Here is a 13551-nt window from a genome sequence, read left to right as displayed (position 1 = left end):
TTTTTTTATGCAATGCAAAGCTACGTTTTCAGCAGCCATTTGTTGTCTTTTTTTAATAGATTGTAATATATATATATATATATATATATATATATATATATATATATATATATATATATATATATATATATATATATATATATATTTAGTTATTTTAAGTTGTCATAATAGTTCTGTATATTTGGTCAAATTAATTTAGCCTTAGTGGCATATAGATTTCCTACAAAAACATTTAAAAAATCATAGCATACTGTATATACGGCCAGTTGAAGAGATCTCTATATTGTTACTGAATGATTACCATATTTACAGTACATTCCATTTTATTTATGACACTCACAGTTCAAATACATATAAATACCCACGTTTCAAATTATATCAAACTATTAGCATGGTACAAGTTCTGAAAAACAAAGCATTATCCTGGTAGTTTTTTATTTGTAAACAGAACATGGACATATAGGTCTAAAGCAGATTTAACAGGTTTCACTATGCTTCACACGGGCTCACTAATGTGATGATATCCAATCGCAGTGTGTTGGTAGTCAAACAGAAGGCACACAGGTACTGTGGTGAAGAAAACCACAGGAGAAGATGTGCAGGTGCGCACCAGGAGAGTCGGTCCAGGTGTGTGTCTGACAGCTCTCAAACTGAAGAGCTGGCAGGGAAAGTCACTCACAGGCGTACGTCAGCAAAACTGCTCCCACACTCTGACGCTTCGACAAGCAACAGCAAAGCTCATGCTGATTACGGGACATGCGGTTTCCTTAAGCCCACTGGGGACCAGGCTGCCGGAACAGACCATATGGCACCGCTCTTCTGTGATTTTACCACAATTTTAACTTTTTTTTCCTGACTTCACAATCCTCTCAACAGAGCAGTGTGGATTATGGGAGGGGATGGAGTGATAAAGACATGGTGCAGTGCTCTGCAGCAGCTGAGAGTGAAGGCAGAGCTGCATTATCTTAAGCCGAGAGATTGTTTTGAAATTCCATGTGTAAGCGATGAGCTCCGGTTAGCCGGTCGCTATTGCAAAATAAACCCAAATCACACAATCAGGGAAAAAAAGCTAAAGCAGGGGTCACCAAACCCAGTCCTGGAGGGCCAGGGTCCTGCAGAGTTTAGCTTCAACCCTAATCAAACATACCTGGACCAGCTAATCAAGATCTTATGCATACTAGAAACTTCCTAGTTGAGACAAGTTGGAGCGAAATTCTGCAGGACACCGGCCCTCCAGGACCGAGTTTAGAGACCCCTGAGCTAAAGGCTCTTTCATCACCCACCCTAAACAAAAATATATGGGAAAATACTGGAAAATTTAATACAGTATATTAAATAATACATTTATATATATGGGAAACTAGTGCTTGTATGCATGGACCATGTAGTCATATATTGATACACTGAAAAATGTGTAGTAATGATTTATCAACTTTTATCTCACTTTACTGTAAGACACACATTTCATACAGAATATGAAAATGTGTGCTGGTATTAAGAAAAAAAGTGTTTACTGAACATATATACTGTATGATGGCAATGGTAACACTTCAGATTAGGGAACACAATTCACTATTAACTACAGTAGTTTTTTTATTGGCATGCATATTACTAACATATTGGCTGTTTATTAGTACAACTAATGTTAGTAGGGAATAAGTGTTGCTGTGGGTGCGATGTATTTTATTTAATATATTTCAATTATAACATTACATGTATTTTTCTGTATATTTTCAACAAATGTATAAATTGATCAGAAATATATTCTATTTGCGTGAGAATATAGATTCATTTTGCATCCAATCAAATTTCATTCTGCTTATTGCACTGCTTCCTTTTAACATTATTTCAAAATATTTTATAACATAATATTTATGTCTTTATATTATTTTATATTATTGGAGCACAGACTGACCAATCAAAAACAATTATTCCATAGTGCTATGTAAAATGTGATTTGATATTTTTTAGCCTGTAAGGTTTTATTTTTATTTTTTTTACAGTTGTTTTATATGTGCATTTACAGTAACTTCTCTAAGCGCATAAATATATATTTGACACAACATAATAGTTACATGACCATACCCGTTTATTCACCTCTGACTGGCAAATGACTTCAGCTGGATTCAACTGAATTGAATGTACAGGGGAAATTAAAAGCTGCATAATCACAGTAGTGTCAGTCATCAAATAGCTACATTTACACACACACACACTTACAACTCGTCAAAGAGCTGCACTTTATTAAACAGTAGGCCACAACAGAAACATCCAAATATGAACTTCCAAAAGTTACACTTCCTTTGATTACAAATGATCACTTCTCAACAAAGTTCTAAGTTCTAAACATTCATGGCACCTTACATGACACCAGTCAAACGGTCACCACGCTATTATGGCACAAAACACTGAAATACTGAGATGGGGATTCATCAGTCTTTTAGAACCACAGGTTCTTCAGATGGACAAAGAGAAGATGGCTATTTGTTTCCCAACAGGACAGAAGTCAGAAACACAATTCTGATTGCCTAGTTTGACTTAAAGGCAATGTTTTTGTAAAAGCCCCTGCCCAAAGAAAACTGGTATCAGGCTAGTTTCCAAAGTGAGCTTAAGAGATAAGCAAGCAAATATGAATAATTATTTCTTAGTAGAAGTAAAAAAAAAAAAACTGAGATTTATGAATAATCAATCTCTCCATCCGATGCCTTGTTGTTCTTTTCACCAACTGCCATACCACATGTGCAAGATTGTTGGATATTGCAGTGCACATCTGTGCTGAATTCAGAAACCAACCAAATGAAGGCATCTTAATAGACACAACAACTATGTGTTTTCAGCTTTTGGACACAAGAATTATCTGTCCATTAGGAGGAACCATGGAGCAGAATGTGACCCCCTCTTTTCATCCATGACTCTCACACATTCAGAGCGATGTGGTTTAATTAACTCCAGGGTATGAACTGGGTTAGACAAAAAAGTGTGCTCAGTCTAAATTATTGACTGAGAAAAAGAAGCAACATTTAATCCAACAGAAAAAGGGAAGACGGACTTCAGCCACTACAGAGGGATTTAGTCTTTCCTGATTTTTTTTTTTTTTTTTTTTGCTTCTGTTTGTGTGCCGTTAGAAACTAAAAAAGGCAGAAACCCATGACATCCTGTACACACACACACACACCTGTGCTGTGGCGGTATTGTCTAGCCCTCTGTGTACAATCTGAACAAACACACGTAACGTACAAGCTTGATCCATATTAATATTAGATAATAAAAACACTCATTGATTAGTATCCTATGTGGATAGTGACCATCATTGCCCTGATTGTCCACACTTAAAGAAAGAAAGGCGGCACACACTCACATGTACATATGTGAATTGCTCCATCAATTTGAGTCGTTTTAAATTGCATACACTAAATGAAAAATCAAAGTCTCTGCTTTCTAATGATATTAACATTATCTTTCAAAACTGTTAAACAGTTGCTGTAAAATAGCATATGTTTTTAAGAAAATGGAGTCCACATAAATAAATAACTGTCCCCTCCCCTCCAAAAAAATTATATTAATTTAAAGTATTGAGCATATATTGAACTACACATTAACTTTTTTTCTCAACTAAGGAGCCAGGGACATTTAATGGCTTTACTAAGGTGAATGTAGGCTAACTTATTCCATGTTTTGCTGATTCCTTCATTGATTAACCTTAATATAAACTTATATATATATATATATATATATATATATACCTTTTGATGTGCTTTAACTAGCAAGTTATGATCGGTAAACAAGTGTGTATTGTGCCGCCAATTGAACTTGAGGCGGTTACTTTCACACCACATTTACTAGAGTATATTGCATTTATTTTCATTTTCATTCTAAAATCAGAGCTAAGGCTATGTTTTATCGAAAAAATAACATAAAACACAAAAGAGGCGGAATTCAAGTTTGTTTTGCTCATTTATAATTGCATTTCTCCACAAACGGCTTACTGTGCGACTTCCGAATCGAAATGATAAAGCATGTCACGTATGCTTTAACAAACGAAAGAAGAGGCACTTCATATTGTAAGACGTATTCTAGAAAACTGGATTAAGATCTCACACGTACCTTTAGAAACATGGAAGATCAATTACCTGAAAATTCCTGCAAGTATATTAACACTTACTACACATTATTATTATTATGGTCTGATACAAGGAGCTACGAGTATCCGAATAATCAGCGAGCTCTGGACGGAAAACAAGAGACATCTGTCTAAGAGACGGGCTTATGAATAGCAAATAAAGCCTCATCTCAAAGCCTGTACACTAAGATAATGTTCTCAAAAAGGGGAAGACGGAATAGTCAAAAAGTGCAATATTTCACACATACAATGTGCTCAGGTAGCACTTATATAATGTATACTCACACTTGAACATGTGCTAAGAACTCTCCAGAGGGCTGCAAGTAAGAATTACAGTAGAGAAATGTACCTGCTAACACTTTGAAAAGTATTCAGAGTTAAGAAAAACGCCTCATATTAAAAAAAGGGCAAACAGTCAAGTTGTTCAAAAAGCAAGTCTCTAAAAGGCAATAGTATGGAATAATATTGCTGTGCCATTCTTTAACCTAACTTTAAGATCATCTTAAACTACTCTGATAATTCTTTCTATTCTTACAGAGGAATGGTATCAATGTATTCTTCTAGATCTACCCTTCCCCTGACCTCCTGAAGGAGCTTGGACCCTTTCGATGTTTTCCACTCTCCACTCTTCCTATTGTCCATGTCGTCTGCCTCTCTCACTAAGTTATTTCTGCCCTCCCTGGGTGACCTGGCTTTGCCCACACTCGTCTCCACCACCTCATTTTTCCCTGACTTCAACCCTGCGGATCCAGAGGCCAGAATGCGCTTTTTCTTGGGTGGACCCCAGATGAAGTTCTCAGGTGGCTGGTAGTGGCGCTGGGCGAAGCGGAGCAGGGCTCGTCTCTGACTATGTTGGCGCAGCGTGTAGACGAAGTATTCCAGTGCGCTGTGACGCATGTTGGGTAAAGTGCCCTCCACCAGCGCCTCCTCCAACAGCAGATGCACCAGAGGAAGCTTGAAGCTTTCAAAGCCCAGTTCACCAAGACTCTTCAGAATGCGAGTAATGCGCAGGTAATTGTGCTGCGACCTGGAAAGCAAGGAAGTCATAGGTTTCAGAGAATGTCAGACATTTTCAATTAAAGTATTATTGGTTGTTGACAAGGGAGAACATTTTATTTTTGATAACTGAACTTTGTAAGGAAGGGCTCTAAGCAGTACATTAGTTACACATATAAAACAAAGGTTGGGTCATTAGCATTTTTGAGGTTGTATTTTTTTGTAAACCATCTTATGCTTCTTATTTGACAAAAGCATTTCATGAATTAGATTTAATTTAATTGATGTAATTGTTTTATATTGTTATCAATACCCATATACAAATCATTATACAAAAGGCATTCAAGGCTATGCTATATTGCATACTGCAATGCCCTTTAGTTGTGCCTATAATCGAATTGCTTGACAGAAAATAAACTAAATAATAAAACAAACAATATATTTATTTATGTGGTTTCATGTATTAAGAAACCTTCAGATTAGAACAGAAGCACTTCTGTGCCACCTTTGCAGTGTCAATTATATCTTTTTTACTGGAAAACAAGCCAAAAAGATTAAATAAAAACGCATCAAGAAGTCATTTTTGCCCATTTTAAGAGAGGAATACTCTCAGTGCACTCAAAATGACAGCGTTTTGTATAGGTCTATTCACACTGCAGACAAAGTTCATCAAGCAGTGTATATCTGCGATGTAATGTAAGTGTGTCCTCTATGGCACAGGCCTGGGGCAATGACACACAGACAGACGTGCACAGTCATCTATGTCTACTACTCAGCCCCCTGCACTGCAGATTTTATTTTGCTCCCTCCTTGCTGATCGTGGGTTCATCAAACTCGTTTGCATTTCCCCTTTTCAAAATGTCTTCCCCGTGATCTTAATCTCTGTTTTACTGAATGTAAAAGTTTTTGTATCCTATTCTGTTCAGTCTCCTCTATGCGTCTGACCCATTTCCCTGGCCCCTGCATAAGATGATCACATGACGGTGCATTCAGGGTCATACACTGTAACTGTGAAATTGTGTTGCAAGGATCGGAGACTAAGAACTCCCAGGACTGAAGCATGCTAAATATGGCAGAAGACAGGAGACCAAGAGTTGAGATTGTCATAGAATGTGAAGATAACTGCTGAAGGTGGAGTAGAACATAATGGTGAGAAGAAAGAAATTATAGAGTAGAAAATACTTTAAACAAAAAAAAAGACAACTTACTCATTCAGGTGCTGGAAGCGATCTTGCCAGTTTGGGGCCCGAGCCACGTTCCCGTTTTTATCCAATAGCTTGATTCCAAAGAAATCCAACATGATCGTATATGCTAGGAGGAAGCGTCTCCTGGCTTCTCGAGTGCTTTGGAATTCCTGTTGAAAACAAAAACTCGCCTGGTTTAAAGCTGATCTGCACAGTGACTACAAAAGGTTATCAACAACTGAATAGAACAGGACGAGACTAAAACACAGAATGTGTTACTTCCTGAAACCTATTCATTGATGTTCTGACACCCTTGACTAGGTGATATTACACTAAAAAAAATAAAGGTTCCAATTTACATTTAAGATCATACCTTTATCTCATCCTGAGTGAGTTCTTGAGCATAAAAATTTAGGCCTTGTTCTCTGAGTGGGAAGAGCCTGTAACAGCATTAAAGAAACATGTTAGGATCTAGCTCCTATGTATACATTTATCCAAAGAGCTTTGTATTAAAGGTATGACTTTTCATGCATCAAACCCATGTCCTTGAAGTTGGTCTACTGTTTGAACTACAATATAAACTTTAATTCAAAATGAATAGCGGTAAGAGTGTATATAACATAATTAATGATTTAAGACAATAAAGGCAAAAGTGACTATCACTAGAATATGACAGAGGACCAGGGAGAAAGAAAAGACACACACACACACACACACATAATGCAATAAAGGGTCAGTTTCTCCCAGTCAGCTGTTTGATACTACATGTTGCTGACCACTGGTGAAGGAAAAACCCGCACATTTTTCTTCCCCTTCTTCTCAAGTTTCTCTTTTTTCTCTGGCTGGCAAGCTTTCACAATCATCTCATCTTTATTTACTTAAAGAGGCAAAATGCTAGCAATCCTTCTGCTTGCACTCACTTGTGTTTTTATATTTGCTAATTGATATTATGCAAATAGCCATGCAAGCATACGGAGTGTGAAAAATATTAGTAAGGGGAATGAGAGAAGCTAATCTCTTTTTGCCAGCACGATTGCCAGCATATGCGTGAAGACTGACTTTAAAATTGTGTTATTTCACCTAGGCTTTGGGCATCGTGTCCTCTCCCTCTTCCTCACCATCAACGCTCATAATAACAGCACAGGCAGGAACGAACAGGAGCTTCAGCTCTGGGAGTGTGTGAGGTAACGGCACCCAATTGAGAACTTTACCAGAGCACATGATCTGAAACCACTTTTTAACCTCTGTACAACCTCTGTACAACCTACATTTCCAGAAGATTAATTCATTACTGTTTCTTCCTCGGTGACGTAGCTATTGCCTAATATTTCTTTTTTAAATGAATAAGAGGTTAAAAATAAAAGAGGATGACTAAAGCATAAAATAAATCAGTTTATAGGCAAACCCGAAAGGCTAATTTAAACTTTTTTTTTCCTTGACTGAGAAGGAAAAGGTCTATGGTTAACATTATTTGAGAAGACTTTCATGTCATGTTCTACAATAGAAATTACACACCTCAATCATGAATCCTGAATCTGCTGTGTGCTTTAAAAACATTACTGGCACCTGCAGCTGTCAAGCTGATCAAGCAGTGCTTGTGGTAGGTAAGTGCATATTTAGCAACTTTTTGCCTAGTAACTTACATTTTAAGCACATATCTATTTAAAAACATTACACTGGTTGTGTAAATCAAAGGTGACAGTATGTCAAAGTCTCTTAAAAGTAAAGTTATCGACCTTCTTTTACTCTGAAATCCCATTAGAAATTTTTGAGGAAAGTCATGGCTCGAAATGCTTATTCTCTTGCAGGTTTTAGCCCTACAGCTCTATTTAAAGGACCGATAAGGTCAAAAGGAAATGCTTTTTACTTGTCTAGCCAATATTAGCATGAAACAAAAGCAGGAGGCACGTATTGTCCTTCAAAAATTCTCACATTAGACATTTTTTATGCACTGACTGCAATCTGAATAGGACTCATTTCACCTAATAGTTACATTACTGGTGATGTGATTGTTCAGTATTTTTCTTCTTCAGAATCTGAAAGAGATGCTGAGTATTTCTCTCAGTCTTCTGCTACAAATATGAAATATGCCTTTTAGTATCTCAAAATATACTAAAAAGGTGAATGAATTTCGAAAAGCAGGAAAGCAGCTGGATTAACCATGCTTGATTTAATCTTACATTTTTAGAAAAGTCTACATCCATTCCTATAACGAGGGTTGCACTTATCTTCTGCCTTTAAGATAACGTCTTTATCGTTTGCATCTTTAATGTTAGGAAAATTGACAATTTAATCAGGAAATGTCCTCGAGTCATTGACATTCCCCAAAAGCTTCTTCAGTTACTAAAGAGATGATGTCAGCCAAAACGGTTTATTAATATTTAAGCAGCATTAAAGATTAAAGAGACTTTTATCTAATGTAGTCCTAAGGTTGTCTTTTGTCAGCAAAAAGTATGTTATTGACCCCTTCACCAGCAAGTACGACAGTGTGCTGATTATGTCTTTATATCTGCCTTTATCCGCTTTCATGCTTTTGTTTGATTTTGCCTTGATCTACAGAATTTTCTTTTGAACAGTTGGCAAAGAAAAGCATATTTAATCCATGTCTCGCCGTCCAAAAATCCCTCATGCACATATAAGCACACAACTTTCTCTGTTCTTTAAACAAGCAATAATAATAATAATAGTAGTATAATAAGTGACTGGCTGATAACAATTCGTGAGGTCTCAGTTATTCAGCATTATTAAGCAATTACTAGACACTTTATTTGCTCGTAGAGAAGTTGGAATATCGAAGAAATGTCTTACCACTGAATGTATGTGTGATTGTGCTCTAATTTTTCATAGTCGCCCCTCCATTTAGTGAGGATTTCTTCAATATAAATACCTGCGGGGACAAAGAGAAAAATAATAAATCATCACAGCAGGCCAAGCGCAGCATTAGCCACTTAAAGCTCTATTAAACAGGACGGTTCACCAAAAAATTAAAATTCTCTCTAGATTTACTCAAAAGCCTATGACTTTATTTCTTGAATGGAACACTCAAGCATAAAAAAGAAAGTGATAGTACCTGAAATGTATCATAACTGTATTCCGTAATACTATGTATGATTAACAGACCAAAACTGAAGTCGTAATTTCCTCATCTTTTCTTCCAGTGAGCTATCAAGCTGAGAATTACTAGTCTGATCACTGAATCATCGAGTTGAACAGTCATATCTGTGGACAAACCATTCAGACCAATGTGTACCAGATCAAAATATTAATTTAAAAGATTTTATAAAAAAATAATGGCTCATTCACATATGAGACAAGATTGGACAGCGTGTTCAGATCAGAGCGCAAACATAGGTCATCCCTAACATGGAAACCCTGAGTGTGTGTGTGTGTGTGTATCCTTCTGCCTAAACAGCAGTGAAGCAGATATGCTGCCATTAAATGCTTGCACAACATATTCAGTTAATTCTCAAACATGCCCACAATAACCAATCAATGGCTCCTCTGAGATGTCTTCACTATCTGCCTGCCCAAACAGGCCCCGCAGGGAAAACATTCAGCTAATGAAGCACTCCAGAACCCATGTTCTTCCCTCACACCAGCTGGCTTGTGTATTCGGTTGTAAAAACTGCTTTATGTAAATCTGGGCACAAATGTTCTTGCAGTATGCATGCTCATGTCTTTGTGTATATTGTAATATTCTTGTGTTGCGAGTCTCATCCAAATATATTTTCAGGTTATATTAATCCAAAGCAATTTTCAGAACATGTTTACTGCATCAAAGCAATAGTTTAATTAAAAAATGATAATCCGTCATTATTTACTCACTCTCATGTTGTTCCAAACTTGTATGCTATTATTTTTTCCATGGATACAGAATACAGAAGGATACATTTTAAAGAATGTAGAAACTCCCCTTTTCCATAAAAAAGGAGAGAGAAATGCTGAGAATCTAGAATAATGGCAAATGCTGTATGAGCGTTTAAATGTATTTTTATTTTTTTTACTTTTAGGTTATTTATCAGCCAGTCCAGCAAGCTCTCAATTAAAAAAAAAGCTCAAAATAATGATCTGTTCACCAAAAAAGAGGAACGCATACATTGTTCGAAATTGATTTAGTATCCCACAGAAAAAAAAAACAGCACACAAATTTTAAATAATGATAGAATTTTCATTTTTGGGTACTATTTGTTGAAGTGTTTTAATCAAGGGGTAAAATGTTTGAAGATGACTCTGGCTCATGGATCATTTGTGTGAATCTTATCGGAGCCAATGCTTCTGTTCCTGAAAAGGCTTTGATATTACTGCAGGAAAACAAATCTGTAACAACTAAGGCACAGTCTCATTATGAGAATCAAGGGACTTCCAGGGAGGAAGTTTCTTTAATATAATAGTGATTTAAAAACAATAAAGCAGATTTGTTTGGCAAACATTTTGACCCCCATTCAATGCTGTCCTGGAAAGAACAGCAATATTATTAGGTCATTATTGAAGAATACAGGAAAAAGTATGAAAGACAAAAGAAAGTCATTAAAAGGAAAAAGCAAACATGCACTCACCGTCCGGCACCAGGGGGATCTTATTCAGATAGAACCTCAGATTGCGGTATTCGTTCGGGTGATGAAGCTCCTTGTAGTTCTGAACAACAGAATCACAGATTAAACCCAGGACAGAAGGATAGAGAGAGAGAGAGGAAAAATCCTGTATATCTGGCCTCCACTATGTTTTCTTCTGACTATACTGCAATATTTCCTGCAAATTTCACATTCAAAGATGATCAGCCTTTGAGCTCTATGTGAAATCTGAAGAGAGTAGATATAACTCTTTACCGGATAACTGTGCCGATACTTGTACAAGTCCTTTGCGGCGTAAAAGCTCCTTTTCATCCTAGTAGAGGACTCCATCTTGTCACCAAACTGTGAGAGGAAAAGAGAGAGAAGAGTGTAAGGATTACATAGGCAGTGAAAGAGCGTATGAATGACTTCACTCATCAGCATCTGAGCTACACTGTCAGTGCTCTTCCCTATTGGGATGCAAAGGCTGTTAGACAAGAGAGAAGTGCTCCATTTTGTAGAATATCTACTTTTTCTCTAACTTATTCATGAACATTTTTAGCTCGCAGCTTTTTGTGATGTTCAAGCACTGAACGCCTTTACAGTTGAGTCAAAGCACAGCACAGAAGACTCGCACTCTTACATATAACATTATGTGGTTTGCTAGTTGGGGCCAATGACATAATATCAAGGCATATGAAGCTTATAAATTAATAACATTAAATGTACTTATATAATTTTGTATTAAATAATCGTTGATGCAGGGCTCAGAAAAACTAAAAGACTAGTGAGTGTGAAAAGCTGTTATCAAAATCTTAGTTGGAAAATTAATAAAAATCCAATTTCCTTCTTCTCTTGATAGGAAATTCAACCGAGCAAATTTCCCATGAGGAAATAGGTCACACTGAACAGGTCAGTGTCTCAGTGGCCTTAAAATCCGGAAACCTAGAAAGAACATTGGCCATTTTAAAACAAATTACATCTAACAAGGCCAAAGATACAATGCTTCAACTCTCCTATTGCCCTAAGAAAAGTAAACTCTTGGATACAACACTGACAAAGAGTGCCCCTTGGTTGATTTTAAACATTTTTGGCATTTCATATTATCTCATGTATATTGTAATAACATCTGCATTATTTTTCTATTAGATAAAGAATGGTGTGTATCTCAGTGCTACATTTTCAACTGTGTATTTCACAAATAAAATTATAAGGGGCCTTTTACATGGGGTGCCCATTATACCCCGTCATATGTGTGAAGGACTAAAAGTTGGGTTGAATATGTATACAAATTATGTAGACTGACAAATACATAAATAGTGCTAAAGCTACAGAACATGCTGAAAAGCCAAAGGTGAAAGGTCATACATAGATGGTTCTTCAAATATGGGTCAAATTTTTTTAAACATATGCTTTTATTTCGTTTTTTTTTTTTTTTTTGTTATTATTAGTAGTATCAGATATCACTAACAAAGTCACAAAGCATACATTGGTTTGAGGTAGCTATTTATAGCGTCATGCTTTTTTTTTTTTAATAGCGTCATGCAGAAAACGGAACAAAACTGAACAGACGATAGCCCAGTTTAGCACCGTGTTCTTTACAGCTGTATATCGCTATTTTAATAATACTTAGATGATGATGATGATTAGTTGACATTGCCCACGCTATAAGCAAACAGCACGCGTGTTTATTCCACATGGATTTACACAGATTTTAAATATCAACAACACCGTCGTTACTACTACATGCAAAATATTTTTCGCTTGCAATTCCTATAAATACGCCTATAATGACCGTTTTTATGGTTATTGTCTTTTCTTTGCCATCTTTCATTCCTCGTGTATGATGAGGTACCTTCGGTGATCCGTGATCCAGCTGCTGGGCTCCTCTGACTGCATCCGCCGGGCTCATGGACTCGGAGATGCCGCTGTCCTCCTCCTCCTCTTCCTCTCCTCCCAGCTGATGCTCGTCGCTCTCTGAGTCCGTTTCCCACGTCGAGTCGCATTCTTCCACTGTGCTCGGCTCCTTATATCTCCAGATGCCCATCAGATTGCCCATTTAAACCCTGTCCACCGTGCCTACATAGTTTAAAGTCCTCCTTCGGCTCAGGATCGAGCTTTAATATGATGTAGAACTGGCGTCCGGGTCCCTTTTATGTGACTAATGGGGGGATTTCCAGCGCTGTGATGAGAACACACCCCCTTCTGCCCAGAGATCAGCACTGGAGATGATGAGGAGGATGATGAGGTGCTCTCAGCATCATTTAAGGCGTCTCTATACAGCTGAGTTAAGCTGTACACTCTGAGACTGCTGCAAGGTCTTGTAAATACACAATATGACAGTAGATTTAGGCTACTGTTAACAGAAGCAAAGCAGTTTTGATGCTGCATCAGTGCATTAAACTTTGTCATTGACTTTACAGAGCTTTACAGAGCATTGACTTTACATTCTTAAAATGCATGATTTCATAACTTTATTATTGTTTTTTTTTTTTATCTTGGCAGTCTAGGGGTCCTATTATGCTCTTTTACAAAGTCTTGATTTTGATTTGGGAGTGTCCTAGAACTAGGAGTGGAACGGTTCAACTTTTTCACGTTTCGGTTTGTTTCATGATTTTATAGTCACGGGTTTGTCCACGGTATGTGCTATGTTTATAGAAAAACTATACTTAAAACATTTTTATATGTATATCTTTTCCAT

The 13551-nt window shown here is 36.9% G+C and overlaps 1 protein-coding gene across 1 annotated transcript; it reads right to left on the bottom strand.

The window, feature by feature from the left end:
• Positions 1 to 2223: 2223 nt before the first annotated feature.
• On the bottom strand, positions 2224 to 13151 carry LOC113112643 (opioid growth factor receptor-like protein 1). The gene is made up of 7 exons (XM_026278388.1): positions 12706 to 13151; positions 11127 to 11213; positions 10857 to 10935; positions 9109 to 9187; positions 6674 to 6740; positions 6325 to 6470; positions 2224 to 5147 (listed from the first exon to the last, which is right to left on the bottom strand). Exons 1-7 carry the CDS (start codon positions 12907 to 12909, stop codon positions 4652 to 4654), a joined length of 1158 nt encoding a protein of 385 aa, XP_026134173.1. The 5' UTR covers positions 12910 to 13151; the 3' UTR covers positions 2224 to 4651.
• Positions 13152 to 13551: the final 400 nt, after the last annotated feature.

Source organism: Carassius auratus, chromosome 13 (genome assembly GCF_003368295.1).
Source record: "Carassius auratus strain Wakin chromosome 13, ASM336829v1, whole genome shotgun sequence".
Lineage (NCBI taxonomy): Eukaryota > Metazoa > Chordata > Actinopteri > Cypriniformes > Cyprinidae > Carassius > Carassius auratus.
Note: the sequence above shows the minus strand (reverse complement) of the source record. Positions and strands in the feature narration are given on the sequence as shown.

Coding starts and splice junctions, on each gene's coding strand:
- LOC113112643 (XM_026278388.1), bottom strand. CDS start 12,909: ATGGGCAATCTGATGGGCATCTGGAGATATAAGGAGCCGAGCACAGTG. Junction 11,214..12,705: donor TGGATCACGGATCACCGAAG/GTACCTCATCAT, acceptor TTCCTCTCACAG/TTTGGTGACAAGATGGAGTC. Junction 10,936..11,126: donor AGTATCGGCACAGTTATCCG/GTAAAGAGTTAT, acceptor TCTGTTGTTCAG/AACTACAAGGAGCTTCATCA.